The sequence below is a fragment of the Microtus oregoni genome, unplaced genomic scaffold (assembly GCF_018167655.1).
Source record: "Microtus oregoni isolate MIOR12 unplaced genomic scaffold, Mior012 000022F_ref0000154, whole genome shotgun sequence".
In the NCBI taxonomy this organism is placed as follows: Eukaryota; Metazoa; Chordata; class Mammalia; order Rodentia; family Cricetidae; genus Microtus; species Microtus oregoni.
In genome coordinates this window covers 12,307,798-12,333,819 of record NW_024543081.1, presented here as the reverse complement: position 1 = coordinate 12,333,819, position 26,022 = coordinate 12,307,798, and the positions used below count along the sequence as shown (strand labels likewise).

Below are 26,022 nucleotides of genomic sequence, written 5' to 3'. Positions count from 1 at the left end.
GGACCCCAAGAGAGGCTTTTTCCAGCCTGTCTCACTCCAGATCTTGTTCACCGGGGACATTTATCAGACCTACTACGCTCCAGGCACTTTCCCCCTTAATTTGCTTCTCAAAGGCACACAGTGGTTCTGTGAGGTGCGGCAGGGTAAGAATCTGCCATATACTCCAGGAGAATGTACAGAGCTGGAATTTAGACTAAAATTTAATTAACTCCAGAATCCTCTTTCTTAGTCATTCCTTTACTGATTCTCAAAACTCCAATCTCGGGATCTTGCGTCTTTAGTTTAACCATCTGTTGTTCAATATTTGAGGTCTGTGTTATGGTAGTTCAGACATTTACACTGTAGTATGAATGTATATTTTGATGAGAGCATCTGGGTTATGCATATGTTAATCAAATGCCCACATTAATATTATTACTGTGTTAATGTCATCACTTGAGTGTCTACTACTTGTCAAGACCATTATGAGCCCTTTAAAGTCATTAAACCATTTCGCCTTCATAACCCTCTGGGACAGTGAAAATGACATTTCAACACCCCCCCCCCGGGCCTCTCCCTGCCCTCTTGCCCTTATATGAAGCTTCCCTCTTGCCTTTCCATGAAAGCATGCCCTACAGACCCGGTTGTCCCAGGAGGTGGAAACTCTGTGACCTTGAACATGTCCCTTGAACGTCCCTGCTGAGCAAATAGTCACCAGGTAAGAGGGATGCTGCTTCACCAGATAAAGTACCTGAGTGATTTCCTGCGTCACTTAGAGCCCACGGAGGTGGCTCTGGGGTGGAGGGATCCCTAGCAAATGCAAGGAGACAGATTCCATATCCCACAGGAAAACAAACAAACAGACAAGCTGAAGGCCAGCTTGGGAAACTTAGTGAGACCTTGTCTCAGAATAAAAAGCAAAAAGATGCCTGGGAACGGGTGAGCACTTGCTTAACATGAGTCAATACGATTCTAGATTCAGTCTCCGGTCACAAAAGGAAGAGAGAAATTCCCAGACCACCCTGTGTGGTAAGGTGCTCCCAGCCTCACTGACAATCAGGAAGAACAGCTGCACCCTGAACACAAGCAGCGAGGAAATAGTCACGTGGTCTTTTAACCAGAATGCCCTAGATTTGAGGCCCACTGAATTGTTCTCTGCCACAGACCGCTCTTTGGGTTTTAAGCCTCTCCTCTGAGTGTCTCCACATCCCACAGCCTCTCCTTGTCCCGGACCCTGTTGTTGTCCACACCAATTTCATCAGTGTGGTACAGTAAGACATTTTGAGGGAGGGAGGGAAAGATATGTTCCCATAACTTTCATTACACGCCATTGTCTCTTTTATTATTAGTTGTTAATCTCTTATGTGCCCAACACATAAATTGAGCTTTATTACAGGTTTGCATGCGTAAGGAAGCCACAGAATCCAAGGTTCTAGATGACAGGTGCTTTCAAGCTTCTGTTGTCACTCACAGAAAGAGCCACCTCTGCCCCCAATGCCCTCCCTTCCATTTTCTGTCCCCACACAAAAATGACCCAGAGAGGTGGACAAGTGACCATTAGAATTCTGGCATCTAGCTCAGACCTAATACATCCAATGAAGGAAGGAGCCAGTCCAAATGGCTCTAATACTGATCACTTCTGACTTTTTACCTAAGACTTAAGTCCAAAAAACAAACAAAAACAAAAAGCAAAGCAACAAAACTTTAAAGGCATTGTCTCATGTAGCTCAAGCTAGCCCTTAAGTCCCTCTGCAAAGATGGTCATGAACTTCTTGTTGTCCTGCCTCAGTCTCCTGAGTGCTGGGATCACAGGCAGGCACTATCATGCTTGGTTGATGGAGTGTTAGGGGTTGAACCCAAGGCTTCATGCATGCTAGGTGAGTGTTCTATCAACCGAGCTGCATTGCCGGAACCCCAAAAACAGGTTCTTACATCTAAATTATTGACTTTTCACTAAGTCTTTAGCCAATCTACCAGCTTATCCAAACAGTGCACCCAGCCTCCAGCTCCTCTGTCCCCCTGACTCTGGAAAGCCAGGACCCAGGTAACGCAGGCCAAAGAGAGGGACAGTCACTCAGGAATCACAGTCTAGTAGCCTCTGGGTCCCAAACAACTCAGGCTGCATAGCCACACTCCCCAAATGCCATGTGCTCCTTATAAACCACCTTTCTGTCCCTCCTCCTCCCACAGCACCCACAGGGCCCCCACACCCCAAGACTCCTCCTGAGCCAGAAGCGGGGACTCTTGTCTGTTTCCTCCCCTCCTCTCATTCTGAGCTGTGTCCCCAAAGCTTGCCCAACACTGTCAACAAGTAGGAGAAAAGTAGCTGACAAAGAGGCCAGAGACGCTCGACCACACACAGCCTGTCCTTCCCGGGTAGTTGCTGGAACATACTGTACTTCATTGATTCTCCTTTGAGTCCATTGAGTATTCTGACCTCGTCTCTCTTTATTCCGACATGCAGGTGCGGAGCCAATTCTTCCTTAAGTGAACTCAATAACGGCTTCCGCCCAAGCCTCACTCATCCTCAGTGGCCATCCCAAGTGGCAGGCTAAGTGCCTTGCCACCTCTCCAGATTTGTGGCACTTGGGGCAGCCTTCCTGCAAGGCATTCTCATAGCTTGTATGCAGAGGGTCTATCCATGCAACCATTGAGCTCGACACCAGCAGAAGCAAACTTGTGACAGCTACAGAGTACCAGGAACCGTGTCACGTGTTAAGCACACACAACGTGAGTTTGAGGCAAGCGGTTGACCAGGCCAGCGACCTTGACAATCTGCCTCCTGATGTTTCTCTGAAGCCTGGCTACAGGTCACTGCAGCCCTGAGGTCAGCCTCTCTGGTCACAGTCGTGTCTCCGCCAGCTCTCAGAACTTGCTAACCCTCCTGCCATCACTGCCTGTGGGGCGGGAGTTTTAAAGCGGCATACATCAATTGGAAAAGTGGATTATCCCCAGTTAGTGACTAATAATAAGATAATAATGCTATAACCGCCCTCAAAAGTGCGTAGGAGCTGAAGAAAATGTGGCAAGAGCCGAAAAATTGAATTAAGTTATGCAAAAAAAGAAAGAAAAACCAAAAGCGTGTGGCCTTGCGAAGAGGCAAAGAGCAGTTAATTTAGTGTCAGAATTAAATTACTCCCTGTTGTAGATGAATTTAGCATGGCAAAATGAAGAGGAATGTATTTAAACAATTCTGGGCTTATAAATCCAATCAATCGTCAGCATCTTACTAAGATGTCTTGGTTCACATTTTTACATTTTTAACCTGTGACATCTTCCCACGGTTCTCAGCGTGGCCGGGGCTGTGTGCCACCCCTCAGCACTCCACGCAGCTCTGCCCTACAAACTCACTGCTTCCTGGTTCCAAGTCTGCACCTGGGATTCACACACACACACCTGAGCATCGCCCCAGGTCCCCACACTGCCTCCTCATCTTCCCTCCGGTCTCAGCTAGATGGCCTTCTCACCTTCCCCTCCTTCTACTTCTTACATGACGCAGTCTACTTGCCAGCTACTGTGGCACACTACGAGAGGTGAGATCATTTACAAAGGAGAGAGGTCTTGTTTAGGGTTGGGCTGCTTGGGAGCCAATATCCCACATGGGAGGCATTCGAAAAGCCTATCAGTGCAGGAGTGGCAGAAGAAACAAGGGCCAAACTCTCAAGAGAGCTTCCCCACTCCTGTGAGAAAAACATTCAGTCCCATACCTTCTAATGCCTTCCTCTGAGCCCCACCATTTTTTTTGCACATTGTTTCCAGCCTATGGACTTCTGGGAGTCCATTCTCACTCCAGCATCTGGCTCTCATCCCGGCACCACCCTGCAATCAGAAACGACCCTCTACGGGCAATGCTGCAGTTCCAGGCTCAGGGATAGGATGGGGTGGTGATGAGTGGTAGTGGCAAGGGTTGAGGCGCCAGAAATCTGTGCCACTCACTCACCATGGCCCGGAGCGGGAACCAGACCCCATGGGCCTAGCTCTTCTCATCTGTGAAATTGCCCCCCTCAGGGGCCAATTTTGAGGATCTGATAAATGACTGGAAGTAAGGCAAGTCCAACAAAGCCTAGAAATATTGCAGTCCTGTGTGTGTGTGTGTGTGTGTGTGTGTGTGTGTGTGCGCGTGCGCGTGCCACACCCTATTTGTGAAGGTCAGAAGACAGTGTGGACTGAGACAATGGGGATGTTCTATTGGGAACTCACCAAGGCCAGCTGGCCTGGGTCTGAAAAAGCCTGGGATAAAACCGGACTCGCTGAACATAGCGGACAATGAGGACTGATGAGAAGTCAAGAACAATGGCACTGGGTTTTTGATCTTACTGCACGTACTGGCTTTGTGGGAGCCTAGGCAGTTTGGATGCTCACCTTACTAGACCTGGATGGAGGTGAGTGGTCCTTGGACTTCCCACAGGACAGGGAACCCTGATTGCTCTTTGGGCTGACGAGGGAGGGGGACTTGATTGGGGGAGGGGGAGGGAAATGGGAGGCGGTGGCAGGGAAGAGACAGAAATCTTTAATAAATAAATAAATTTAAAAAAAAAAAGAAGACAGTGTGGAGGAATCAGCTCTTTCCTTCCACTATGTGGGCTCCAGGGAGATTGAACTCAGGTTCACAGGCTCGACACCAAGCATCTTTAGAGCTGCCGAGTCATTTCACTGGCCCCTGTGTGCATATGTCAACTTTTTTGTTTGCTTTTGAGACAGGGCCTCACATAGCCCAGGCTGGCCTCAAACTCCTCACGTAGCCAAGGAAGACCTTGAACTCTTGATCCTCCTGCCTCCATCCAGAGCTAAGATTGCAGGTGTGTTTTACCACACGTGGTTTACACGCTGCTAGGGATTGAAGCTGGAGCCTTGTGCATAGTAGGCAAGCACTCTATCAACTGAGCTACATCCCCAGCCCTAAAGCTTTTTAAATATGGGCTATCTCTGGCATGCACTAAGATAGGGAAGGCACAATAGACCCCTGCTAACTCACCACCAAGTCCCCAGGATGATCTTCATCTGGACTTTCACCCATTTTTTTGTCACTCAGGCGATCTAGAAACAGATTTCAAGTATCATAATCATATCTTTTTGTTTGTTTATTGTTGTTATTTTTGTTTTTCGAGACAGGATTTCTATGTTGCTTTGGTACCTATCCTGGAACTAGCTCTTGTAGACCAGGCTGGCCTCAAACTCACAGAGATCCACCTGCCTCTGCCTCTCAAGTGCTGGGATTAAAGGTGTGTGCCACCACCACCCGGCCGTAATCATATATTTGTACATTCTGCTAAGTTTCCCTAAAATAAAGAGAGGGATTTTTGTCTGTTGGCTTAATTTGCTTTGAATTTCGGGAGAAGAATCTCATTATTTAGCCCAGGCTAGCCTAGAACTTGAGATCCTCCTGCCTCAGCCTCATCAGTACTGGAATCACAGGTGTGTACAACCATGCCCAGCTGGGGGCTCTTTTTAAAACATAACCACAATATTTTTATCACACCAAAAAAAATAAAGAACACAGGACCATCATCATAACCTGAACCTGACCTATGTCTGCCTGAGCCATCTCTGTATCTAAGGACCTTAGGGACAGGTTAGCCCATGTGGGGAGTTCGAAGCTCCGGAGTGACATGCTTCTAGCTCTCAGCACCTCAGACGTCTCTGTTTTGTAGGCTGGTCCACCCTGTGGCCATTTACCCACTGGCTACTTTGGGCTGCTGTTTCATACCGTGGCACTCAACTTGTGGGTCGTGACCCTTTGGGGTCACATATCAGATAATTACAACTTGTTGGATATTTGTGATTCCTAACAGTAGCAAAATTACAGTTATGAAGTGGCAATGAAATAATTTTACGCTTGGGGGTCCCCACAACACGAGGAGCTGTGTAGATGGAGCTGTGGACCTGCTTTTCATCTTGCTCTGCTCCCGGCCGCCTGGCTCCTGCACGGCTAGCTTAGCCCTGGAAATAACAACACACAAACTGTATTCTTTTAAGCACCACATGTAGTAATAGGAGCGGCGGGCCACTTCCCACCACCCGGCTAGCTTTACACCCAAAATAATTACATGGAAACTGCATTCTTTTAAACACTGCCTGGCCCATTAGTTCTAGCCTCTTATTGGCTAATTCTCACAACTTGATTAACCCATTTCTAATAATCTGTGTAGCACCACAAGGTGGGCTTACCAGGAAGGATCTTTTTTATTTAATTTATTTATTTATTAAAGATTTCTGTCTCTTCCCCGCCACCGCCTCCCATTTCCCTCCCCCTCCCCCAATTAAGTCCCCCCCCCTCAGCCTGAAAAGCAATCAGGGTTCCCTGTCCTGTGGGAAGTCCAAGGAACCCCCACCTCCATCCAGGTCTAGTAAGTTGAGCATCCAAACTGCCTAGGCTCCCACAAAGTACATTCATCTTGGAGAGGAGAGCTATATCATCTGTCTCACTGCCTTCTTCCTCCCAGCATTCTGTTCTGTCTTCCCCACCTACCTATGTTCTGACCTATCAGACCAAGCAGTTTTCTTTATTAATTAACCAATGAAAACAACAGATAGATAGAAGACCCACCTACATCAGAGCTGTATTAAAGGGTCACAGCATTAGGAAGGGTGAGAAGCACTAGCTGAACAGCTACAGCTCTGGGGTAGAGGATGAGAGGAACTGAGGAGAGGAACGAGCAGCAAGAACATTCCAGACACCTTTGCTCCCTGACAGAAAGCTCGATCCATCTTAGACACCAGAAGACTGTGAGAACTCAGACACAGCTGAATATGATCACTGCAGGTTTGTGTCAAAGAAGGAATAACCAGGTGCAGCTAGAGCCCACGGAAAAGAAATATCCATGGACGGCATGGCTTGCTGGCCGCCAGGACAAATGAAGTCCTGTTGTATCCGGCCTGAGGGGTGTGAATGAGGAAGTGGCTCACAGAGCAGGACGGAGACAGCCCAGAGCTAGAGCTGAGCGCTCAGGAGCCTCAGACACACAGCAGAGCCGCTGCTCCGATCCAGTGGGAAAGGAGACATTGTTTATTAATGATGCCTGTTCAAGCCGCTATCTTTCGGAAGCGAGTTAAACCTCATGTTACATTATACACGCAAGCCCCAAGAGGACTGGAGAGCTAACAGCCAAAAACATTTTTTTAAAAGCAATAGATATCTTGAAAGAAAATGTAGGAGATGGCAAAAAAATATAGTCTCGGGTATCAAAAAATAGTCATGTTTCAAAAGAAAGACACAGGGCTGGGGAGCTGACTCAGCAGGTAGGAGCGCTTATTGTGCAGGCATGAGAACCTGAGTTAAATTCCCAGCACCCACATAAGAGCCGGGTGTGGCCACACATATTCCTAATCCCAGAGGTGGCAATCAGAGCTAGGAGGATCCCTGGAGCTGAATGACCACCCAGCCTAGCCCAAAATGTTCAGTTTCTGACTCAGAGCAGAACCTGTCTCTTGTCAGTAAGATGGAAAGCTATAGAGCAGGTCCTCCCACGCCCTCCTCTGCCCCTTGTCACCGCCCCCAATAAATTAATTACTTTCAAAGTAAAAAGATTTCATTACACAAGCATTATTTTTATGACAATAGATGTCACCTGTAAAATCAGTACAAAAACAAGCGCTTTGCGCCTAAGACTATTTGCAACTCAGTTGTCACACAGAAAGTTAATGCCTACGCGTGTAAAGAGCAGCTACTCACTCAAGGCATACAAGGAGGGTTAGAGCTGGACAAAGACAAGGCTAGGCGGGACATGGCATGCAGCTAAGTGGTCAGTCAACCTATTAAAGATGATCACGTTTTTACCAGAAATTGGAATCTTAGGGATTCTGAGATTTCACGTGGTCTGCCTCACTCAGTAGAAATCCGAAATGATGGGAACACCCTGATGCTGTAGAGGCTGAAGGAGAACAGGTGGCCCTGAAATTGCTGGAGAGAGCAGGGAGGTGTTACAAGGTTTTCTAGTGAGCACTCTGACAACATGGTCTAACATAAGAATATGTGTGTGTGTGTGTGTGTGTGTGTGTGTGTGTGTGTGTGTGTGCCCTTCCATTGAGTAACCCCACTACTGGAACTGTAGTTGGTAGGGATGAAAGCTCTCATTGGAGAAAGCGTGTACAAGAATATTTAGAGCAGCTGGAGATAAAGCGAATGGCTGTCGGTGAGAAAAGATTCGATGGAGAAGTCAGAGCACTCATCCCTGGGAAAGGCGAAGTACTGCCATCTTAAGACGGGGCCTGAGAATGCTGCAGGCCTGGAGAGGGGCCCCCTGCTGTGGCTGCGTGAATGGGGGGAGAGAGATGAAGCCCCATTGACAAGTGTGGGTCTGTGAGGTTGGCTCCACGGCCGCCGCTCTGAAGTGTGCTTTGTGACTGTGCACGAGTAGAAACACAGTCACCAGAAGGGACATGAAAGAGACACGAGGGAGATGTGACTGCAGGGAGGAGGTGACGAGCAGGAAGAGAGGGCAGCAGAGGGTGGAGAGGGACACGCCTGCAGGCTTGAGCCAGTTGGTAAACCAAGGGGTCTGTGAAAGGTTCCTGACACAGAGGAAGCAGGGTGTGCCTGACCTCTGTTAGGGGCTGGCTTCTGAGAAGAGCAGGTTGGGTGTGATGGCATGAGATCAGAATCTACAGCTACGTCTAAAGAGCTGGGGGGAGGAGGGGGACACTGCAGCCTCTGTCCTCCCTGGAGCACCCTCTGTCCTCCCGGGAGGACCCTCTCAACATCACAGTCCTGGAGCTTTCTATAATTAACCCCTACTGAACCAGACAGTCATACCTTTCTATTGCCCTGATGAAGAAAGTGGCACTCTTGGATGAAGAAGTACCTTCCCACAAGCCTTTGGGGCTCAGTCCCAAAGTAGTTCCATCCACTACCCGCCCCATCAAGGTTGACAGAATGCCCTTAGAATAGGGCCAGCCTTGGCTAAGCACCAGAGCCCAGCCCAGGGAGGAAGACATGGGCTCAGTTCACAGGGCAGAAGAGGAAGGGCAGGTGGTTCACACAGCCTCTCCACACTCTGGAACCCTGTGTAGTGGTCAACACTTCCAGACAGGCAGAGAACAATATGCAGACTAGAGATCTAACATTTGATGCTTATTTGGCTTGGTATGTTCCCTCCCCTGAGCCTCAATCCCCTCCCATCCCAAGGTTTTCATAGCAGGAGAGAAGAACATACCCAGGACGCAATAGGTGATTCCCAAATATGGAGTCCCACAGCAGGAGAAACTCGAGGCTGGAATCTCCACACCACCACTCCTAAGCAAGATTTCTCTGTGTAACTCTGACTGTCCTGGAACTCTCTCTGTAGTCCAAGCTGGCCTCAAACTCACAAAGATCCACCTGCCTCTACTTCTTCCTGAGTGCTGCAATTAAAGGCACCACCTGGCTCAGGGCTGGAATCTTAACTCTCTCATCCTAGCTGTGTGACCTAGGGCACACTGCCTAACATCTCTGTGCTTTGACCTGTGCGTCTGCAAAGTGAACAACATGACAGAACTTCCCAGAAGGGTTTGTGGTGAAGTTTAAAGATGCTCAAGCATTGCGAAGGGTGCAGTCCTGGCGCACAGTCCATGCTCAGCAAGTGATCTGCTAAGAACTGTCAACGGGCTCTGTCTGGAAGAGGGTTTGCTGTGACATGCCTTTCTGCTCCTCCTCTTGCCCTGCCCTTTGAAGACCAGTGCTGTCTCTATGGAGGTCTGCTCTGCTGAAGTCCTGAAAGACGCCAAGGCCAGGGGTAAGGATGTGTCTCGGGCAGAGTGCTTGCCCGGTGTGCATAAAGCTCTGGGTTTTACCACCAGCACCTCCAAAAATTGGATGTGGTGGTACACGCCTGTAATCCCAGTCCTTGGGAGATGAAGGCAGGAGAATTAGAATTATAAATTTAAGGTTAAGAGGCTAGAGAGATGGCTCAGTGTTTAAGAGCACTGGCTGCTCTTCCAGAGGAACTGGGTTCAATTCCTAGCACCCATATGGCAGCTGACATCTATCTGTAACTCCAATCCCAAGAGCTCTAAGCCCTCTTCAGGACTTTACACACATGGGGTGCACAGACAGACATACATGCAGACAGAACACCTATACATATAAAATAAAGTCTGACTGTGTGTGTGTGTGTGTGTGTGTGTGTGTGTGTGTGTGTGTGAAGGTTATCCTTGGCTGCATAGCAACTTTGAGGCTAGCCTAGGCTACATGAGATCCTGTTTTAAAAAACTACAAAGGCCATATGATGATACCAGATGATACCAGAAACAAGGACTCGATACCTAGGAGCCTGAGCTGGGTCACCTAGGATGCAATGAGAAGAGAAAGTGGTAGAATGAGCCTAGGTGTGTCCCAAGCGCCCCCTGGTCTGAGACCTGCGGTCACAGCAGAGGGAGTTGTTTGTAGGAAGTGACATTCTGAAGCCCATTCATTGACCTTGACCTGGGGGATATAAGAACCTGCACTAGGCCACGAGGTACTCCAAAGCCCTCAGGGACCTTGGTCACACGTCTAAAAAGCTGTGTCAGCCGCAGACAAGGGATTAACCCTCCGCATGAGCCAGCACACAGCAGGGAGAAGCCGTGAATGCCTCCCCTATGATGCACATTCTTTATTCTCTCTTCACGGTATCCAAATGACCCAAAACAGCCAAAGGGGAGAAAGGTTTGTTTGCTCACAGTTTCAGTCCATCAAGGAGGAAAGATGTGACCACTGAACCTCTCCATCCTGGCCGTAAGAGGTGAAACAACGGCTTATTCAAATGCCAAGGATCAGGAAGTAGGGAAAGAAGGAGGTCGGTCCTGCCTTGGCTTTCCCAGCTTCCCTCTTATTCTATCCAAGCCCTCAGCCCGTGGAATGCAACTGCCCACATTCACGGTGGGCCCCTCCCCCCTCAGCTGCTCGCAGTGTGCTCACAGGTATGCCTTGACCTCGCTGATTCTAACTCTGACCAAGCTGACAGTGAAGACTGACTCTCACAGAGCCTGTGTCTAGGCCTCCCATGGCTGAGGAGCGCACAAGCAGCAGGGATTCAGGAAGCGCTCAACCCTAGGGATGCAGACTGATGCAGATCTATATCTCTGCGTGATATCAGTACCTCGGTCCTCACACCCGCGGAAGGATCTCTGCCACACTCTGAGACCCATCAACCCCACATGTGATTTAGGCCCTTTAAGCCTGCAGAGTCGGGGAAGCTGGCTTCCAAGAGGCAGAACAAGGCTGTGCATTTTCCATTCGTTTGGAAGTGGGGTCAAGGACACCTCCTCCAGGAAGCCTTCCCCACTGTGCACCGAGGACCTCAGTTAGTCTTGTTCCTTCTCGGGCCTCTTTGAGCTTGGCACACAGTAGATACCAGGCTGCATCCACGGCCTCTCTTGCCTGTTCTCCCCTCCTCCTACCCCGAGTCCCTCCTGGCACATTGGGGAAATAAAACGATCTGTAGCTCCCACCCACTCGCCACTCTCACAGCTGCGGGGTGTGTGGTCGATTGCTTAGCATCCGCCTCTGGGAAGGTCTGTCCGGGAGGCAGACACCCACTGCCTCATGTACGGATGTGCTCCACCAACTTTGGTTTTTTCGACCCATTATCACTTCACCTCAGGTCCCTTTGCCTAAAAATCCTTCTGGTAGGGGCCCCTTCGGCTTCCTACGCCGTCATCTGGCTTGCGGTTACCAGTTCCTCAAAATCCTTTCTGGATAGAGCCCCGAGTGGAGTTTCGCACCCTCTGAGAGGACGCGGGGCCAGGCCTCCCTCCTCTTTCCCTCACCCACATCCTGTCTCCCACATCATGCCGAGTGACGCTTGACTGTGCGCCTCCTGAGCAGGGACCACATCTTTCCCACTTTTGCGTTTTATTCAAAGCGCACACTGCCAATGGGAGCTTAACATGAAGCTAATATTTATTCAGGGCTTACCACGGGAGGACTGTGAGTGCGTTTGTGCGATATTTTATTTAATTATCAGAACAAGTACCTCCAGGCAGGCGTCGCTGCCTCATTTTCAGGCAGGGTGAGAAGTTGTCACCTTCCTGGGCCCTCATTGCTAGCGGGCATCAAGACTGGGATCTGATTCTTAGGGACCCCTCCCCAGCCCACGTGATAGTCAGCCCTGCCTCCCTAGAAGTCACCATCTTCATGATTTCTGGCATGATTCATTGGCAAGATCATCTCAAGTCTTTCTTCCTTGCCCCTAGGTAAGCTTCACACTGCTCCAATAGTGCTGAAGCCTTCCTGATAGTTCCAGAGACACCTTCCTCAGGCAGACCTACCGGCCCCGCCGGTCATCACCCCTTCCTTCTCTCATGATGTTCAAGCCTCCATTTCCCTCCTTACAGACCCTTGGGCTTTGCCACTGATTCCGTGTGTGTTTATTGAGCACCTACTGTGTACCAGACACTTTATAAAAGGCAGAGATCCTAGCAGTCACACAGCTCAGCTCTGAAGCCAACACCAGAACTAAGGAAATAAACGCTTGCGGGAAGTGAGGTGCTGCAAAAGGCTGGAGTCGAGTGGGGATGAGGAGCCAGTGGGGTCAGCTTTTGCTGTGTGGTTGTTCTCTGTACCTGTAGGAACTAGGGAATAAACCAGCTCCTGAAGATGAAGCTCTCTGGCAGAGGATGCTGATGCAAGGCTCTGAGGTTGGCATGGGATCTAGAAACCCCCAGAAGGAAGGATAGAGAAAGAATTCAGCCTGTGAGGTGGGTGACTAGTCAGTAGACCATTCAGGACCAGCCCTGTCTCCCCCCCACACAACCCTGTCTGCTCACCCAGATTCGTCTCCTGTGGGAGCAGTTTCTCTTTCCCCTATGTGGATCCTGGGGATCAAACTGAGGTGCTCAGGTGTGGCGGCAGCTGCCTTTTCACATTGAGTGGCCACTCTCCTATGCAGCGTCTTTCTGCTCACCATGGCTCCTCCTTCTCCCTCATGCTTCTGCTCTGCCGGTCCTTCACTCTCCCTGCCATGCCCTGCCCTATCGTGTGCCCTTTTGATTTGAAATTTTCTCCTCTGTAACCATGCTATTAATTTTCTTTCATGATTTTCATGGGTGGCTCAGCTCGTGGGGAATCCCACACCCGCCCTCAGGCTGTGATTCATAGCTCTGGCTGGGGGTGGCATTCCCCGGGAGAGAAGCAACTTCCCTACAGAGATTCTTGTCATGGACACCTCCATAGAACTCGGCTTCCTGCTGTCCCCCGACTCAGAACAAATCACACCCCCAGTGCATAAGCTTGGTAGCCCATTGCCCCAGCACCCCAAGGCTTGCTGGGGAGAACTTCCTTTCTCCAGCCCATCTCCTTTTCCCAGGCCTTGAATAACTGCTCTGCTTGGGCCTTCCCACCTCAAAAGTCCCACGAATGACAGCTTTCCCAGCTACCCCCAACACACCCCAGTGGCCAAAGCTAGGCCCTTCATCTCTTGACCTCTGAATGCCTCATGCTCCCTGCTCAGTGACCACAACCCACTGCAGGCATCCAGAAAGTTGTCACCCAGCAACTCCATACTCTGGCAAGTTCTAGGTGCTGGGGCTTTCACAACAGATAAGAGACAGGATTTGACACCCAAAGAAGAAAGGCAGGGGCAGATACCTCAGATCATTAGTGAGAATGTGTCAGGCTGCAAAACCTCATGGCAGTGGAGACAAAACAGGCCTCTTTATCTGTGGCCACTTGTGTATGTGAGTGATCACACCTTCCTGGAGGTGAGAGTGAGCAACGCCAAGCCCTGAACTGCACATTCAGGAGGAAATGGCAAGAACAAAGGATGGGGTGGCACGATTCCCATCCTCACAGATGAGGCTGAGCCCAGAAAGGTTAAATCCCTGCATGGGGCCACACAGCAAATAGCAGAGCTGGATTCCAGGCCAGATGCAGTTGGCTCCACAACCTCTTGTGCCCCACCTCCCAGCTTCTTCCCGAGCAAGAACAATAAATCCAGTGGGTACCTGTAACAAAGGGCACCTCACTTTCTACTGGTTTGTCCTCTGTGATGTCTGCTCATATTGCCTTGCTTGAAGATTCCCCCTCCCCACCCTTGACCACTTAGAACATTTTCTTCTGGCCTTCTGGTCACCAAGAAGCCTTCTGAGCCCTGTTAGGATAAAACTAAATGCTTGCTCCCTGGGCTTGCAATGTCTGTCTTTTGTTCATTCACTCATCAAACCCATATTGCAGACCTAACATGTGCCAGGCAATCTTGGAATTCCAGGTACAAAATTGAGTGCCACAAGAATATGCCCACAGTAGGAAAACACAGCATGTCCGATGACTGTTCCGGGCAAACACAGTGTCCTGGATTACCAGGTCACTTGTCAAGTTCTTTGATTTGTTCTTTATCTCTGCATTATCCCTAGCCCCTCAGCATATTGTGGAACCCAGAGACAGCACACACTGGATTTTTACATCAGCGAAAGAATTCCCTTTTAGTGTATACCTACTATGTGCTAGACTGTGTTCTATGGGTTGGAAATATAGCATGAACCCAGTGGATAAAAATCTCTGCCTTCATGAGATTTGTGTTCTGCTGGGAATAGAATGGAATCAAATGAATGATTTGCATCCCTAATTAATTAATTAGCATGCAGAGAAGAGAGAAAATGAGAGCGTGGAGTGGAGAGGTCTCAGAACATGGCAACCAGCTCCGTGACAGAGGCAGAGGTCTCATCTTTCCACTCCCCACACCCATGTATACTTGCTCCTTCCTCATGCTCGCCCACCTCAGTGTGGGTCCCTGTGCTCACCTGACTCTCCCCGGATGCTCCTGACCACCACACTCCCATCCAGAGTTCCCCTATGCTGGCCCAGATTGCCTCATCACCAGCATGGGGACCAACCACCTTATCCTTGCTATCCCTTGCCCCAGGCTTGGTTGGTGCCTTTATTTCTTCTTCACTGACCTCTTCTCCAAGTCCCATTATTGTGTCAGCATCAGCCATACATTATCATTGTTTTGTTTCCTTGTAACTGTCCAGTCATCCCTTCTCACACATCCAAACCATTTCCCCAGCCTGGAATCTTCTCTCTTCTCAGTTCCCCACACACTCCCATCTTGCCCTAACTACTTCTGACCCTGCTCTCTCTGTCTCTCTCTCTCTGTCTCTCTCTCTCTCTCTCTCTCTCTCTCTCTCTCTCTCTCTCTCTCTCTGTGTGTGTGTGTGTGTGTGTGTGTGTGTGTGCGCGCGCGCGCGCGCACAAGCATGCACACGTGCCTCCCTGCCTGTCTGTCTCTCTGTCATGCTCACTATCTAACTCTAGCTGGCTTCAAAATCACCATGATCCTCCTGCCTCTGCCTCCCGAGTGCTGGGGTCACAAGCATGGCTGCTATGCCTGACTCCTTCCCTTTACCTTTGCAGAGACTGCCCCACTTGCCCGGAGTCAGCACAGTCGCTAACACACAGTAGATGCTTGAGTTCAGATAAAACAACAAATAAACCGGGCAGCGTAATCCCGGCACTCGGGAGGCAGAGGCAGGCAGATCTCTGTGAGTTCGTTGCCAGCCTGGTCTATGAGACAGTTTCAGGACAGGTTCCAAAGCTACAGAGAAACCCTGTCTCAAAAAAACAAAATCAAACAAACAACAAAAAACCGAATGAATCAGCTTTGGACTTGTTAGTGGCAGTCAATCATTTCAAAGTGTCTGCATCTCTGCTGACCCACTTACTTGACATATGACCTTGGGCTTGGGATGTGACCTCACCTAAAGGAAAGGCTCTTAGCACATAGTTGAGAATTACTTGACCTGAGTGTGGTATCATTGTGAACACACTGGGCACCCAGAAGTTTCTCTGTAAACTGCAGCTGAGAAGCAGACAGTCCTGATTCAAGGCCCTTCCTCAGAACGCTCAGAGATGGACTAGACTCCAGGGTCTGTTGTGCCCTGAGTCTGAAAAAATGATACTAGATACTTGCATCCTTGGGCAGCTCTGTTTCCACACCTGTAAATTGGAGTGAGGTGATGCCCCTTCCTAGGAGGTTTGTGGGATTCAGCATGGGTCAGTATCCAATAAATGCCAGCCTTTGTCATAGCTGTTAACATATAACTCTGGTGACCATGGCATAAGGCTTGTGCCCCCAGTTCTTGATCAATGAAAACACAAGTTTCCAGGGAGATTAAGTAACTGTCCAAGGTCAAACAGCGAGGAAACAGCAGCTTTGCACTTCAAGGCCAGGTCTGCTGTGCCCAAATCCCATGTTGTTTCCACTCCATCAAAGAGGCAGCTCAAAATAGGCCCGTGGCATTTCAGCTAATTTCCTCTAAGCCCTTCCCAAGTAACAAACTGCAGGCACACAAAGCTGCTCCCTAGACATCCACTCAGCGGCCACTAAGTGCAGGTACCTGGTGCGTCCCAAGCAGCAAATAGGGCCTGAGCAGGGCCAGCTCTCCCAGGTGGCCTTTCCTGGCCTACAGAAGGACCCTATGGCATATACCTCATTTGTAAAGGCAGGGAGGCTGTGAGACAAGAAGGATGCAGAAGATGAAGACAGAGCGCTTTGGGTGTAAAATGGGGCAGAGAAACGAGAAGCATCTGTACCAGGCTGTCCGCCTCTCTTCTGCCATAGGAAGTCCACACTGTAGCTGCTTGGGCATCCTTCACCAAGTGTCTGCTATGGATCTAGAACTTCCTTGGATTCTGAAGCCTTAACTGTGATCCACGACTCAAGAGCTTATGAGGCCATGAGAGGTCACAGCACAGTTAAGTATGATCAGTGTGACCAAAGTCATAGCGATATGGCAAGTAGCAAAAAGTAGAGAATAGCTGGGACGCTTCTGAAAAGAGTGGATGGGTACCAAGATACCCATTTTCCAGACACTGAAACTACATCCTCAGGAAGCCAACTTGGACAGAATATGACAAATGCCCAAGTCTCAGTGAAGCTGTGTACCCAGACCCATTCTGGCTGCAGCAGTCTCTGCTATCTCCATGCTGGCTGTGAAGACTGCTTCCCTTCCCCCTCTCCACCCCTGTTGTTTTCCTGGTGACGATCGGGCCAGAAGATGAATCAAATGCTGTGAATGTTACAACCACTGTCAGCAGTTCTGAGGTTAGCAGTCTGCAGGCAAACAGGCTTCAGAGCTTCTGCTGTGGGTACCTTTTGAGCAGGAACTCAGGGGTTGATGATGAAGAGGGCAATGGATTAGTGTTTTGTTCCCCCCCCCATGCATGGGCAGGTCAAAGGCAGTCAAGGTTACAGGCACCAATGAAGGGAAACTTCTCAAACACATATAAGGACACCCAAGCATCTCTCCCCAGCTGCTCTCCTCAAAAGACGTAGGTGATCTCAGGAGCCTTGACACCTGTGTTTCACATTTTTCTTAAGGATAACAGACCAGTGGGGCTGGAGGATGGCTCAGCCATTAAAGGTTAGGCTCACAACCAAGAAGTATAAGGATAGCAGCCCAAGAAAAACATCTACACAAGCCACGACTGAACTGCCCCTGGGATGAGCAGACCATCCCTCCCTCTTTCCCACTGCTAATCTTATCCTCCTAGGACAGGAAACGAAGCCCTGAGAACTCTTCCCCTGAAAGCCAGCTTCAGCTTCCACTAAAACCCTTAGTACAGTTTCAGAGCTCTGAGTCCTGTTCTCCAGATGCCAAGACCCTTGCCCCAAAACAGAAAGACAGCTATCAGTCCTCAGAAGGGTCCTTCTGGTCTAAAAGGGAGCAGAGACTGGGAGAAAAAGGAAGTTTTATGCAGGGCAGCAAAGCAGACAGTTTCTACCTGTGACTTGGAAGGTGCAAGGAAGAAGTTAGGCAGTGGGCTTCACACCTTAAGAAACTATTTCAACTTCAACCCTCCCCTGTGTACACCCCTAATTTCTGGATCACTGATAAATTATCGAGCAAATCATCTCAATAGGAAATGGGGAGGGGTGGCATTAGCAAATTGTGAAATCAAAGCGTCTCTCTACGCCCTTCAACTGACTCATTCGAGAAACAGCTTTCTCTAGTCCCTCCCCCAAAGGAAAGACACACCCTCGAGCCTGCCTTATATGTTCTCCTTTTACTTAGTCACAAAACTGGTCAGAGAAAACATGTCATCCTCAGCTGGAAGCATTGCTGAAGTGCTTCGATTTCCAGGGTTGCATTAAAAGTTGCACACACAGTCTGGTGGAGAGGTGGCACAGGAATTAACCCAAGCTCACAGTTCTGGTGAGCAAGAGGAGGCTTCTGTCTTTCCCTGTTCATAGCAGAAATGATTTTAAAACATCTCTTTAATCTCATTTATGAATGGCGGGCGGGGGGAGACTTGGAAAGATCCACACTCACTTACATCTCCTGAAAACATTTTTATCCTTGGGATGAGAATCATGGCCCGAGCCCCAGTTACCAGTCACCCTTCCCTCGTTCTTTCACATAAATAATCTTTCCAAAATGTCTACTTGTAGAAGTAAGATGTAGAATTTCACGGAAAACTACAGAGTAACAGATAGAGTTATGCACACCCCCGTTAGCCAGGAAGACACAGAGATCAAGAAGGGAATGAGGAAAGAGATATATCTATCCAACCAATAAAATAAAACAACCTCCCCTTCCCAAAAAGCATTGTGCAACCCCTGATTGGAGGGAAAAAAGAACATAGAGATTATGTTTGTAATTACCCATCTAGGTTGTATGTCCATCTCTTCCAGGCGGAAAAGCAGCTGATTGAAGTTTTGTGGCAGTCTGACTGGAAGGGCTGTATTTGAAGCTCTGGGCACATAGAGATGGAATGAGAAGGAAGCTGATCTGGAAGAAACACCGAGGGGGGGGGGAGGGAAGAGGAGAGAAAGGGAGAGAGAGCAAGAGAGAGGGAGAGAGAGAGAGAGAGAGAGAGAGAGAGAGAGAGAGAGAGAGAGAGAGAGAGATCGCCAGCTACGCCTTCCTCTCAGCTCCAGGAGGCCCCGGCCAGCGCTCATTCCGGAACTGTGGAACAGGAGTCGGGGGAGGCCAGGCAGCCCTGCGCTCAGCCCTGGCCTGGCCCGTCCCTGGAGGACAGAGGCCCCTTGGCCCAGGCCCCACTCCTGGCGGGCTACAGAGCTCAGGGAGCGCACAGAGTGGGGAGCTGTCCAGTTCAGCACCACGGCGACGCAGTAGGTGGGCGCTCCTGCTCTGAGAGCTGTCCAGTCCAGCACCGCGGAGATGCTGTAGGTGAGAGCGCCCGGTCGCGGGGAGCTGTCCAGTTCAGCACCACGGCGATGCAGTAGGTGGGAGCGCCCGGCCGGGGAGAGCTGTCCGTTTCAGCAGCTCTGCGATGCTGTAGCTAGGAGCGCCTGGCCCGGGGCTGCGCGGCGGCGAGCGGGGGAGGCGGGCGGGCCTGCCTGCTGCAAGACGCCGGCTCGCGCGCCCCATCGCTCGCTCACTCGCTGGCTTCCAAGGAGCTTTGCGGATCGGGGGAGGGAACCCCGCCTCGATTCTCCGGGAGAAACCCCCTCCCTCCCCCACTTCGCCGACACTACCCCAGCCGCCAACAACAATAACCGCGGCTGCTCGTCCTGCCGCCGCCGCCGCCGCGCCCGCCAGCCCTGCTGCCGCCGCCGCCGCCGCCGCCGCTGCCGCCGGGGCACAACCATGGGAGGCGAGACCCCTGCACCGGTGCAGCTGAGCTCGAGGGCTTGCAGAAGACTGGGCAGTCTCCTCTGAAACGGAGGCACCCCGAGAACCCCCTCCCTCCCCAAGGAAGAGAACTGGCGAAGCCACGGATTTTCATGGCGCAGGCCGCAGAGCCGCGAACGAAGACCGAAGGTTGCTTCCCGGCTCTCCCAGTCTCTAACTGTCTAGGTCCGGACCATGAGAGATGGTGTTGAGAATTCGACTGTTTCCTGGCGCGCTGTGGAAGCCATCTCCAAATTAGCGATCACATATGGAAACTGGAGACCAGAATTTTAGGAAAAGAGATTAAGGCATCTCACTTGGGGGGGTGGGGGGTGTCTTTTTATTTATTTTCCTTTTTTAAAAAAAATATCGCTGCAACTGGAACAGTTTTTTGATCTCAAAAGGCAAGCCTCTCTTCCCGTGTGATCTTTATAATTTACACACTTTTCCGTGAGCTTTCTTATCTCCCTTTTTTTATATCTCTCCATATTCTCTATTCACACATATATCCATTATATTAGTAGTGGAATTACCATTCGCACCCTCACACACACGCTCCTGAGAACCAGAAATCGGTTGGGTGTTTATATAATGAAGAATTATGGGGCTGTTTGATCGAGGTGTTCAAATGCTTTTAACCACCGTTGGTGCTTTCGCTGCCTTCAGCTTGATGACCATCGCTGTGGGAACCGACTATTGGCTGTACTCCAGAGGGGTTTGCAAGACCAAAAGTGTCAGTGAGAATGAAACCAGCAAAAAGAACGAGGAAGTTATGACCCATTCCGGATTATGGAGGACCTGCTGCCTCGAAGGTATTTGATTTCTTACCTCCTCCCCCTTTCCGCGCCGCCCCTCCCCTCCGCACTCCCCCTCCCCACCCGACTCCAAATAAGTCCCCTCCACGTTCCACCATTTTCCCATTTCACTCCCTCCGCCGCTGCCGCTGCAGATCAAGGTTGGCTGGGTTAGTTTCAGAGGAAAGAAAATCAATAAGCAAAACCCACACTCTCTACTCTTTGGCTCCCCCCCCCCCCATCCTCCCAAACCTCCTCGTTGGAATGATCTATGCTACGGTGAAAACACGAGATTGTCTGTGGAGTCAGATGTGCTCCGGCTGCTTTGGAGTCATTAAGGTTTGCCTTTGAGTCTAGCTTTGCCACCTATGAGGAGGGAAAACAATTCCTTCCCTGCGAGCGGCTTGGCTTTTTGCGATTAAGAATTTGGGAAAGGCTCTTCCTCTTCCCCTCACTCCTCAAAAGTTACAGACCCATCACCAACTGCAAATCTTTTTTTTTTTTTGAAAAGAAATTAGTTGTTTCTAAGAATCTTGATTTGGTAGGTTCTAATTATTCCAGGAGCTCAAACCGAGTTCAAGAGCATTTCGTAATGTCTATGAGTCCCACGTATCATTCGAGGTGGCTGGCTCTGTGTGTATGTGTGTGTTTAACATTTACGAAGTCTATAAATGCATGCGTCTCTCCCAGGAAACAAGCCCAAGTTCTAATAAACAGCGGTCACTTGCGGGTTAGGCTGAGCGCCGATTTGCTTCCACACAGAGTGACATGTCTGTCATCCGAAAGCAAGTCGAGTCAGCACTGTGCAGGCAGGAGGCGAGGGCATGGAGAGGTTGAGAGGGAATGGGAAAGCGTGGGGTGGGGGTGCCAGCTGTTGGCCTTGATCTTGCAGAGTCATTGGGGCATGTGTGCTGCATGTGCCATGGACCAAGGGGCTCCCATGGTGTAAAGGCTGGGAGTCTAGGGCATGAGGGAGGAGGCATGTGCTTCTGGGACACATTAATAAACACAAGAGGAGGGAGGGAAACTCTGCGGGTCATACAAGCTGAATTTAGCCACAGACTTTAATATGAAGGAATGCATTTGCATAGCTATATCTGTCTGCGTGCACAAGCCACCTATAGGAAGACAAGCAGAGAGACACATATGCCCCTGTGTGGAAGGAGGCTCGCGTGTGTGTTCCACTGATGTGGATCAAGACTGGAGGCCCTTGGAGGCAGCATCGGGAAGTGAGCACTGCAGGGTTGTTTGTTAAGCTCAACGTGGGATGGTGCTGCAGGGAGTTGGGGCCAGCAAATGGGGGAGAGGGTAAAACTAACGCGGTCCTGGGGACCTAACCCATACTGAGCCAAACACCAGCCTGGGAATGAGCTCACATCACATGCCCCCTCCCAGTGTTCTTGGTGCAAACGGTTGAGTGATGGCTGAACATGTTTTGAATAGCTAAGTGACTTCATTGAGCGATGGTCTGTTTGACGCATACTGCATTTGGTACCCTTTCTCAGTCCAAGCCCTGCCTTTAACATTCTGCAGAGACGCTCTCTGCTGAGCACTCCATGCTCGTCCCCAGCCAGAGAGTCAATATCAGGAAATTAATAGGGACCGTTTTACACACACGCATTCCGCCTCTCTTAAAAAATGAAAAGCCTTTCACAGCGCCAGTCATTTGCAGTGGAAAGGCAGCTTCCATGTAATTAAACATTTATGGCAAGCTTTGATGCCGAAAGAGAAAGAGAGCGAAGTGAATGAGGACTGCTTTGGGGACACGATCCTGGCAGTTGTTTGCATTCCTTGGATTTTGGTTAGAGGGATAAGAGATCTGCAGCCAAGAAAAATGAGAGAACAATCTGTGTCTTTATTTTAGGGCAAATGTAATCAGATATTGGTGACTTGGTATAAATATACTTTTTTAATCAGGGGTTTATTGACGGATCCTTAATACTATGATCTGTTAAACATCTTATAATTTGCAGTAGACATGCAGACTTGCGGCGGCTTTGGGTCACTTGTGCATCAGAAAGCTTAAGTATTTTCATTAGAAGCCCATCTGTTCAGTGTCCGCAGCTCTGCACCCCTCTTTAGCTTTCTCTCCCAACTGCATTCTCTTCCTCCTCAATTGACTATAAAGGGTTAGAATTGCAACACTCCCCTAGAGTTGTGTGATGCGCACAGGAACTGTGGGTTTGGCACTGTCCCCAGCGGCCTCCCCGGGTGCCCAGACCAGGCACTTGCCTCCAGGCGGTGATGGGAGGGCTGGGTTAATAGAACCTTTTCCCACGTGGAGTCAAGACACATGTCTTTGGAAGAGCTAGGGAGTTTCGGGGCCTTGTTTGGCCTGGCTTTCTCTTTCTGGAGTTTTTTTCCTAGGACTTCGCAGGCCTGGAACTACCTCAGGAAGCCAGAGCTTGGCCACTCAGGAAGTGGATGGAGGTACTGATTTTCAAACTGCATGTATTTTCAAAAACTGAGGTTCTCAGGTTCCTGTGAATTGGCGTGTATGGCTCTTTGGTATTGACAAGTTTGTGCCTCTGAGTGGTCAGAACCGAGTCAGCTTCGATGAGGAGTGGGCCGTCAGTACTTCTGCTTCTTCAAATCAGGACCCGGGGTGGGAAAGTAGACTCTTCAAATAGGTTTCCCCGTCCCATCTTGAACTGTGCTGTGTGCCCACACCGGAGACCTGGCAAACAGGTTTTCAGTTCCTCCCCGAGAGGCTGCCGATAACCGCAGCTGCAAAGCGGGCCTGGTCTCCTCTCGTCTCTTTCGCTTTCTACTTTCCATTAGGAGTTTTGTATGTGGTCTCCTGGGCTGGTTATTTTCTTTTACCTCTTCATGAAAAGAATTGGGAAATAGTTCCTTGCCTCTGCGGCTGCTTTTGAAATTAATGAGTCTGCGGAGGGATGAGAAGGGACATGGCCACCTGTTAGGGCACACTCTGGGGAAGGAGGGAGATCAAGGAAACACCTCAGGCCTTATTTTCCCCTCAGCAGATAACTGAAAACTCTCTCTGTGTGAACTTGAACTCTCTGGCAGGTGGGTGTCCTTACCGGGATTCAAGCCTGTGGTGGGAAAGAGAGCGGGCTGTGTGTGATATTGGCATATACAGAGTGTTGGGTACAAGCCTTCAAATTGTTCAGAAAGCTTTCTTAGGAGTCCTGGAGTGGGGAACTGAACTGACTCTTTCAGGGGAAAAAAAAATTTAGTCGAATCTGCAAAAGGTCATAAGAATGGTTTACTCCAAGTACAGCATCTCTGGACCACAGTGGTTTCCCTCTTGGAGAGTCAGCCTCAGCTGTAACCCCAGAGGAAGCATCATCTCCAGGGACAAGAGACTCACCATGTTGGTCCTCTCTAGCTCCTGCCTCCCTTTTGTCCCCACTCCAGTCTCCCCCAGAGGACTTCCATCCCTGCAAAGGAGGAGCCAGGAGTTGGTGCAGAAACCACCCCCATCCCAGTCCCTCTTTTCTTGCCCCTTACGTCACTGTAAGGAAGAACAAAATTATTGCCCTCTGTCCAAATTGGTGCCTTCCCCCTGCCGAACCTCCCAGCTCCTGTAGCATCAGTAGTGCCCCCATCTGCTTGTGCATGGCACCTCTGCTGTCTCTTTAGCACCTTCACTCTCTTGGAATGACTAGCACCTCCACTGTCCCTAACTGTCTTTTCTAAGTTCAGAACTGCATAGTCCTCGGCTGGCCTTAAAGGTGGCAAAATGTTCCAGGCCTCTCAGCATGCACTCCTGTTTCTACAGAGGGAAAGAATAGAGCTTTTGGTCTAAGGGAGGCCGCCTGCCTTTCCGGACACTCTTGCCTTTAACTGAGCCTTCTTGGTGCCTGTGCATTGCTCCCTATTAATGTATTATTTCTGGGATAACCTGACTTTCTCTAGCTCCTAGAGTCCAGGAACTTTGCCCTCAGTGGGTGCATAAGAATCTTTATCAGCATCTTGATTCAGAGATTATTAACATGATTAAAATGAATGCAAGCATTATTAGAATGGAGAGAGTGCAAGAGAGATCAGAATGATTTGGTTTTTCTTCCTGGAATTCTTTTTAAAAAAAAATAATAATGAGTCATGAGTCTATAATAAAATAAAAGAAGCCAAAGGACTCTGTTACGGGGTTGTGCAGTTTCTAATTGGCCAAAGTGAGGGCCAAGGGAAGTCAAGGGAAGGGGGAGATAGCCCACACAAGGTCTACAGGAAAGGGAAAGGGAGCAGCAGGCTTTCTTCCATTTCCACGATCGCAATCCAAGTGTCTCTTGGCAATTTCAAGAGCAAGGACCGCTGGGCAGACCATGGGCATGACAATATACCATCCCTACCTAGCACCTTCAGAGTCTTCTGTTCTTTGGGGAAAACTCCCATGTAGTTCATCTAAAGGCCCTGCAACAACAACAACACCCGCCGCACCAAAGGCCTTGCTAGAAAGGAGCCCCAGTGGTTTAGCATCCTTAGCACTAGCCAAGCCTGACTCTGCTGGCTGCACCTCACAGCTCCCTGCCCCCATGCTCTCTGACTTGCTTCTGCTTCCCAGGTGAATGGGAGAAGGGGACCATGTACCAGGGTCCCATGGCAGAAAGTGGCTGAGCCAGAACTTGCATTCAGGCCCCTGTGACCCATAGGGCTCTCCTCTTTTTTTATGCTTTATGCACTTGTGAGAACCACGTAAAGCTCTGGGCCTGCACTTTGGCTATGGTGCATGGTCACTGCCTGTAACACGCTCTATTTTATCTGCATCAGATGGAGACTCGTTGAGCCAGCATGAGTAGAAGGAGGCCTGAGGTCTGACAATTTGACTCTCTGCCAATGTGCTTACCCTGCCCCTTTCAGGAGGACATAACTGTAATCCACCCCCTCTTTCTTAAATGCTAGATTGAGCCTAGGGGATTGTGATGACCAATTCCCATCAGAGGACTCCAAGCCTGGCCAACCGGGAATCTTCTGTGGGACCTTTCACTTCGGAGGTGTCCTTGGCATGGCCATTCCATGGTTTATGGCAAGCTGCAGGAAATACCCAACTCTACAGCCCCTGTACATCATGGAGTTTTCAGAGGGCGCTTGGTGTTAGAAGGAGAAATGTTTGTAACCCTGTGAAACAGGTTCACTTTATGGATTCATTTCAACCTAATGAGCTGTGGCATTTGGGGCCATCAAGCCCATCCCAATCTCTCTTTCCTTTCCTACAAAAGCAGGATGTATCATTACCCCCATTGCAAGAAAGGTTGGGGGTTAGGGTTTCAGTGACTCCGTGGGGTAAGGAAGGGAAGAACACGCCATCTGGGAGGACAGCTGTCCCCCTTGTCCTCAACCATCTTGTTTGAAATTTCAGTCAACAATTCCTATTTCCTCCTAAACCTAACCCCCTCCCGTACTTGTTTCGTGCTGACTGAGTACTTACTGCTGTCCCATCCGCTGTGGCACCTTTTCTTGCAACCGTATCTCTTTCCTGCCACTAGACCACCAGCTCCAGGAGGGCAGAGGTGTTTATCTTGTCTGCTCACTGTACGCACAGTGATAGCAACAGTGCGGAATGTCAACCTATCCTTGTCAGTGAATAAATAAATAACCAGCACCAGCTATAAGGGAAGGGGGCACAGAGCAGCAGCCCCTTCCGATCACCCAGGGGTGGGTCTCTGAGTGAGTGGCAAAGGGGGAATGTCCTTTTTGGCACTCCAAAATAAATAATGAGCAGAAGACAGGGAGTGAGTGAAAGGAGGGGGAAGGG

The 26,022-nt window shown here is 49.8% G+C and overlaps 1 protein-coding gene and 1 long non-coding RNA gene across 3 annotated transcripts in view; one reads left to right on the top strand and one right to left on the bottom strand.

The window, feature by feature from the left end:
- LOC121461073 overlaps positions 1 to 18,671 on the bottom strand; it is a 32,913-nt gene extending 14,242 nt beyond the window's left edge. Inside the window, exons 1-2 of the long non-coding RNA XR_005976151.1 lie at positions 18,537 to 18,671; positions 4,955 to 5,016 (exon numbers count right to left, since the gene is read on the bottom strand). This is a non-coding gene — a long non-coding RNA (uncharacterized LOC121461073). The remainder of the gene's footprint in view (positions 1 to 4,954; positions 5,017 to 18,536) is intronic.
- A 75-nt stretch (positions 18,672 to 18,746) lies between these two features.
- Cacng2 (calcium voltage-gated channel auxiliary subunit gamma 2) overlaps positions 18,747 to 26,022 on the top strand; it is a 128,432-nt gene continuing 121,156 nt past the window's right edge. The window contains exons 1-2 of one of the 2 annotated variants that reach the window (XM_041671824.1): positions 18,747 to 19,913; positions 20,176 to 20,321. In XM_041671824.1, coding sequence (XP_041527758.1) covers positions 20,180 to 20,321 — 142 coding nt within the window. In that variant the 5' untranslated portion in view covers positions 18,747 to 19,913; positions 20,176 to 20,179. Of the gene's footprint in view, positions 20,322 to 26,022 lie in introns of both variants that reach the window. The other variant, XM_041671823.1, reaches the window with a different exon arrangement.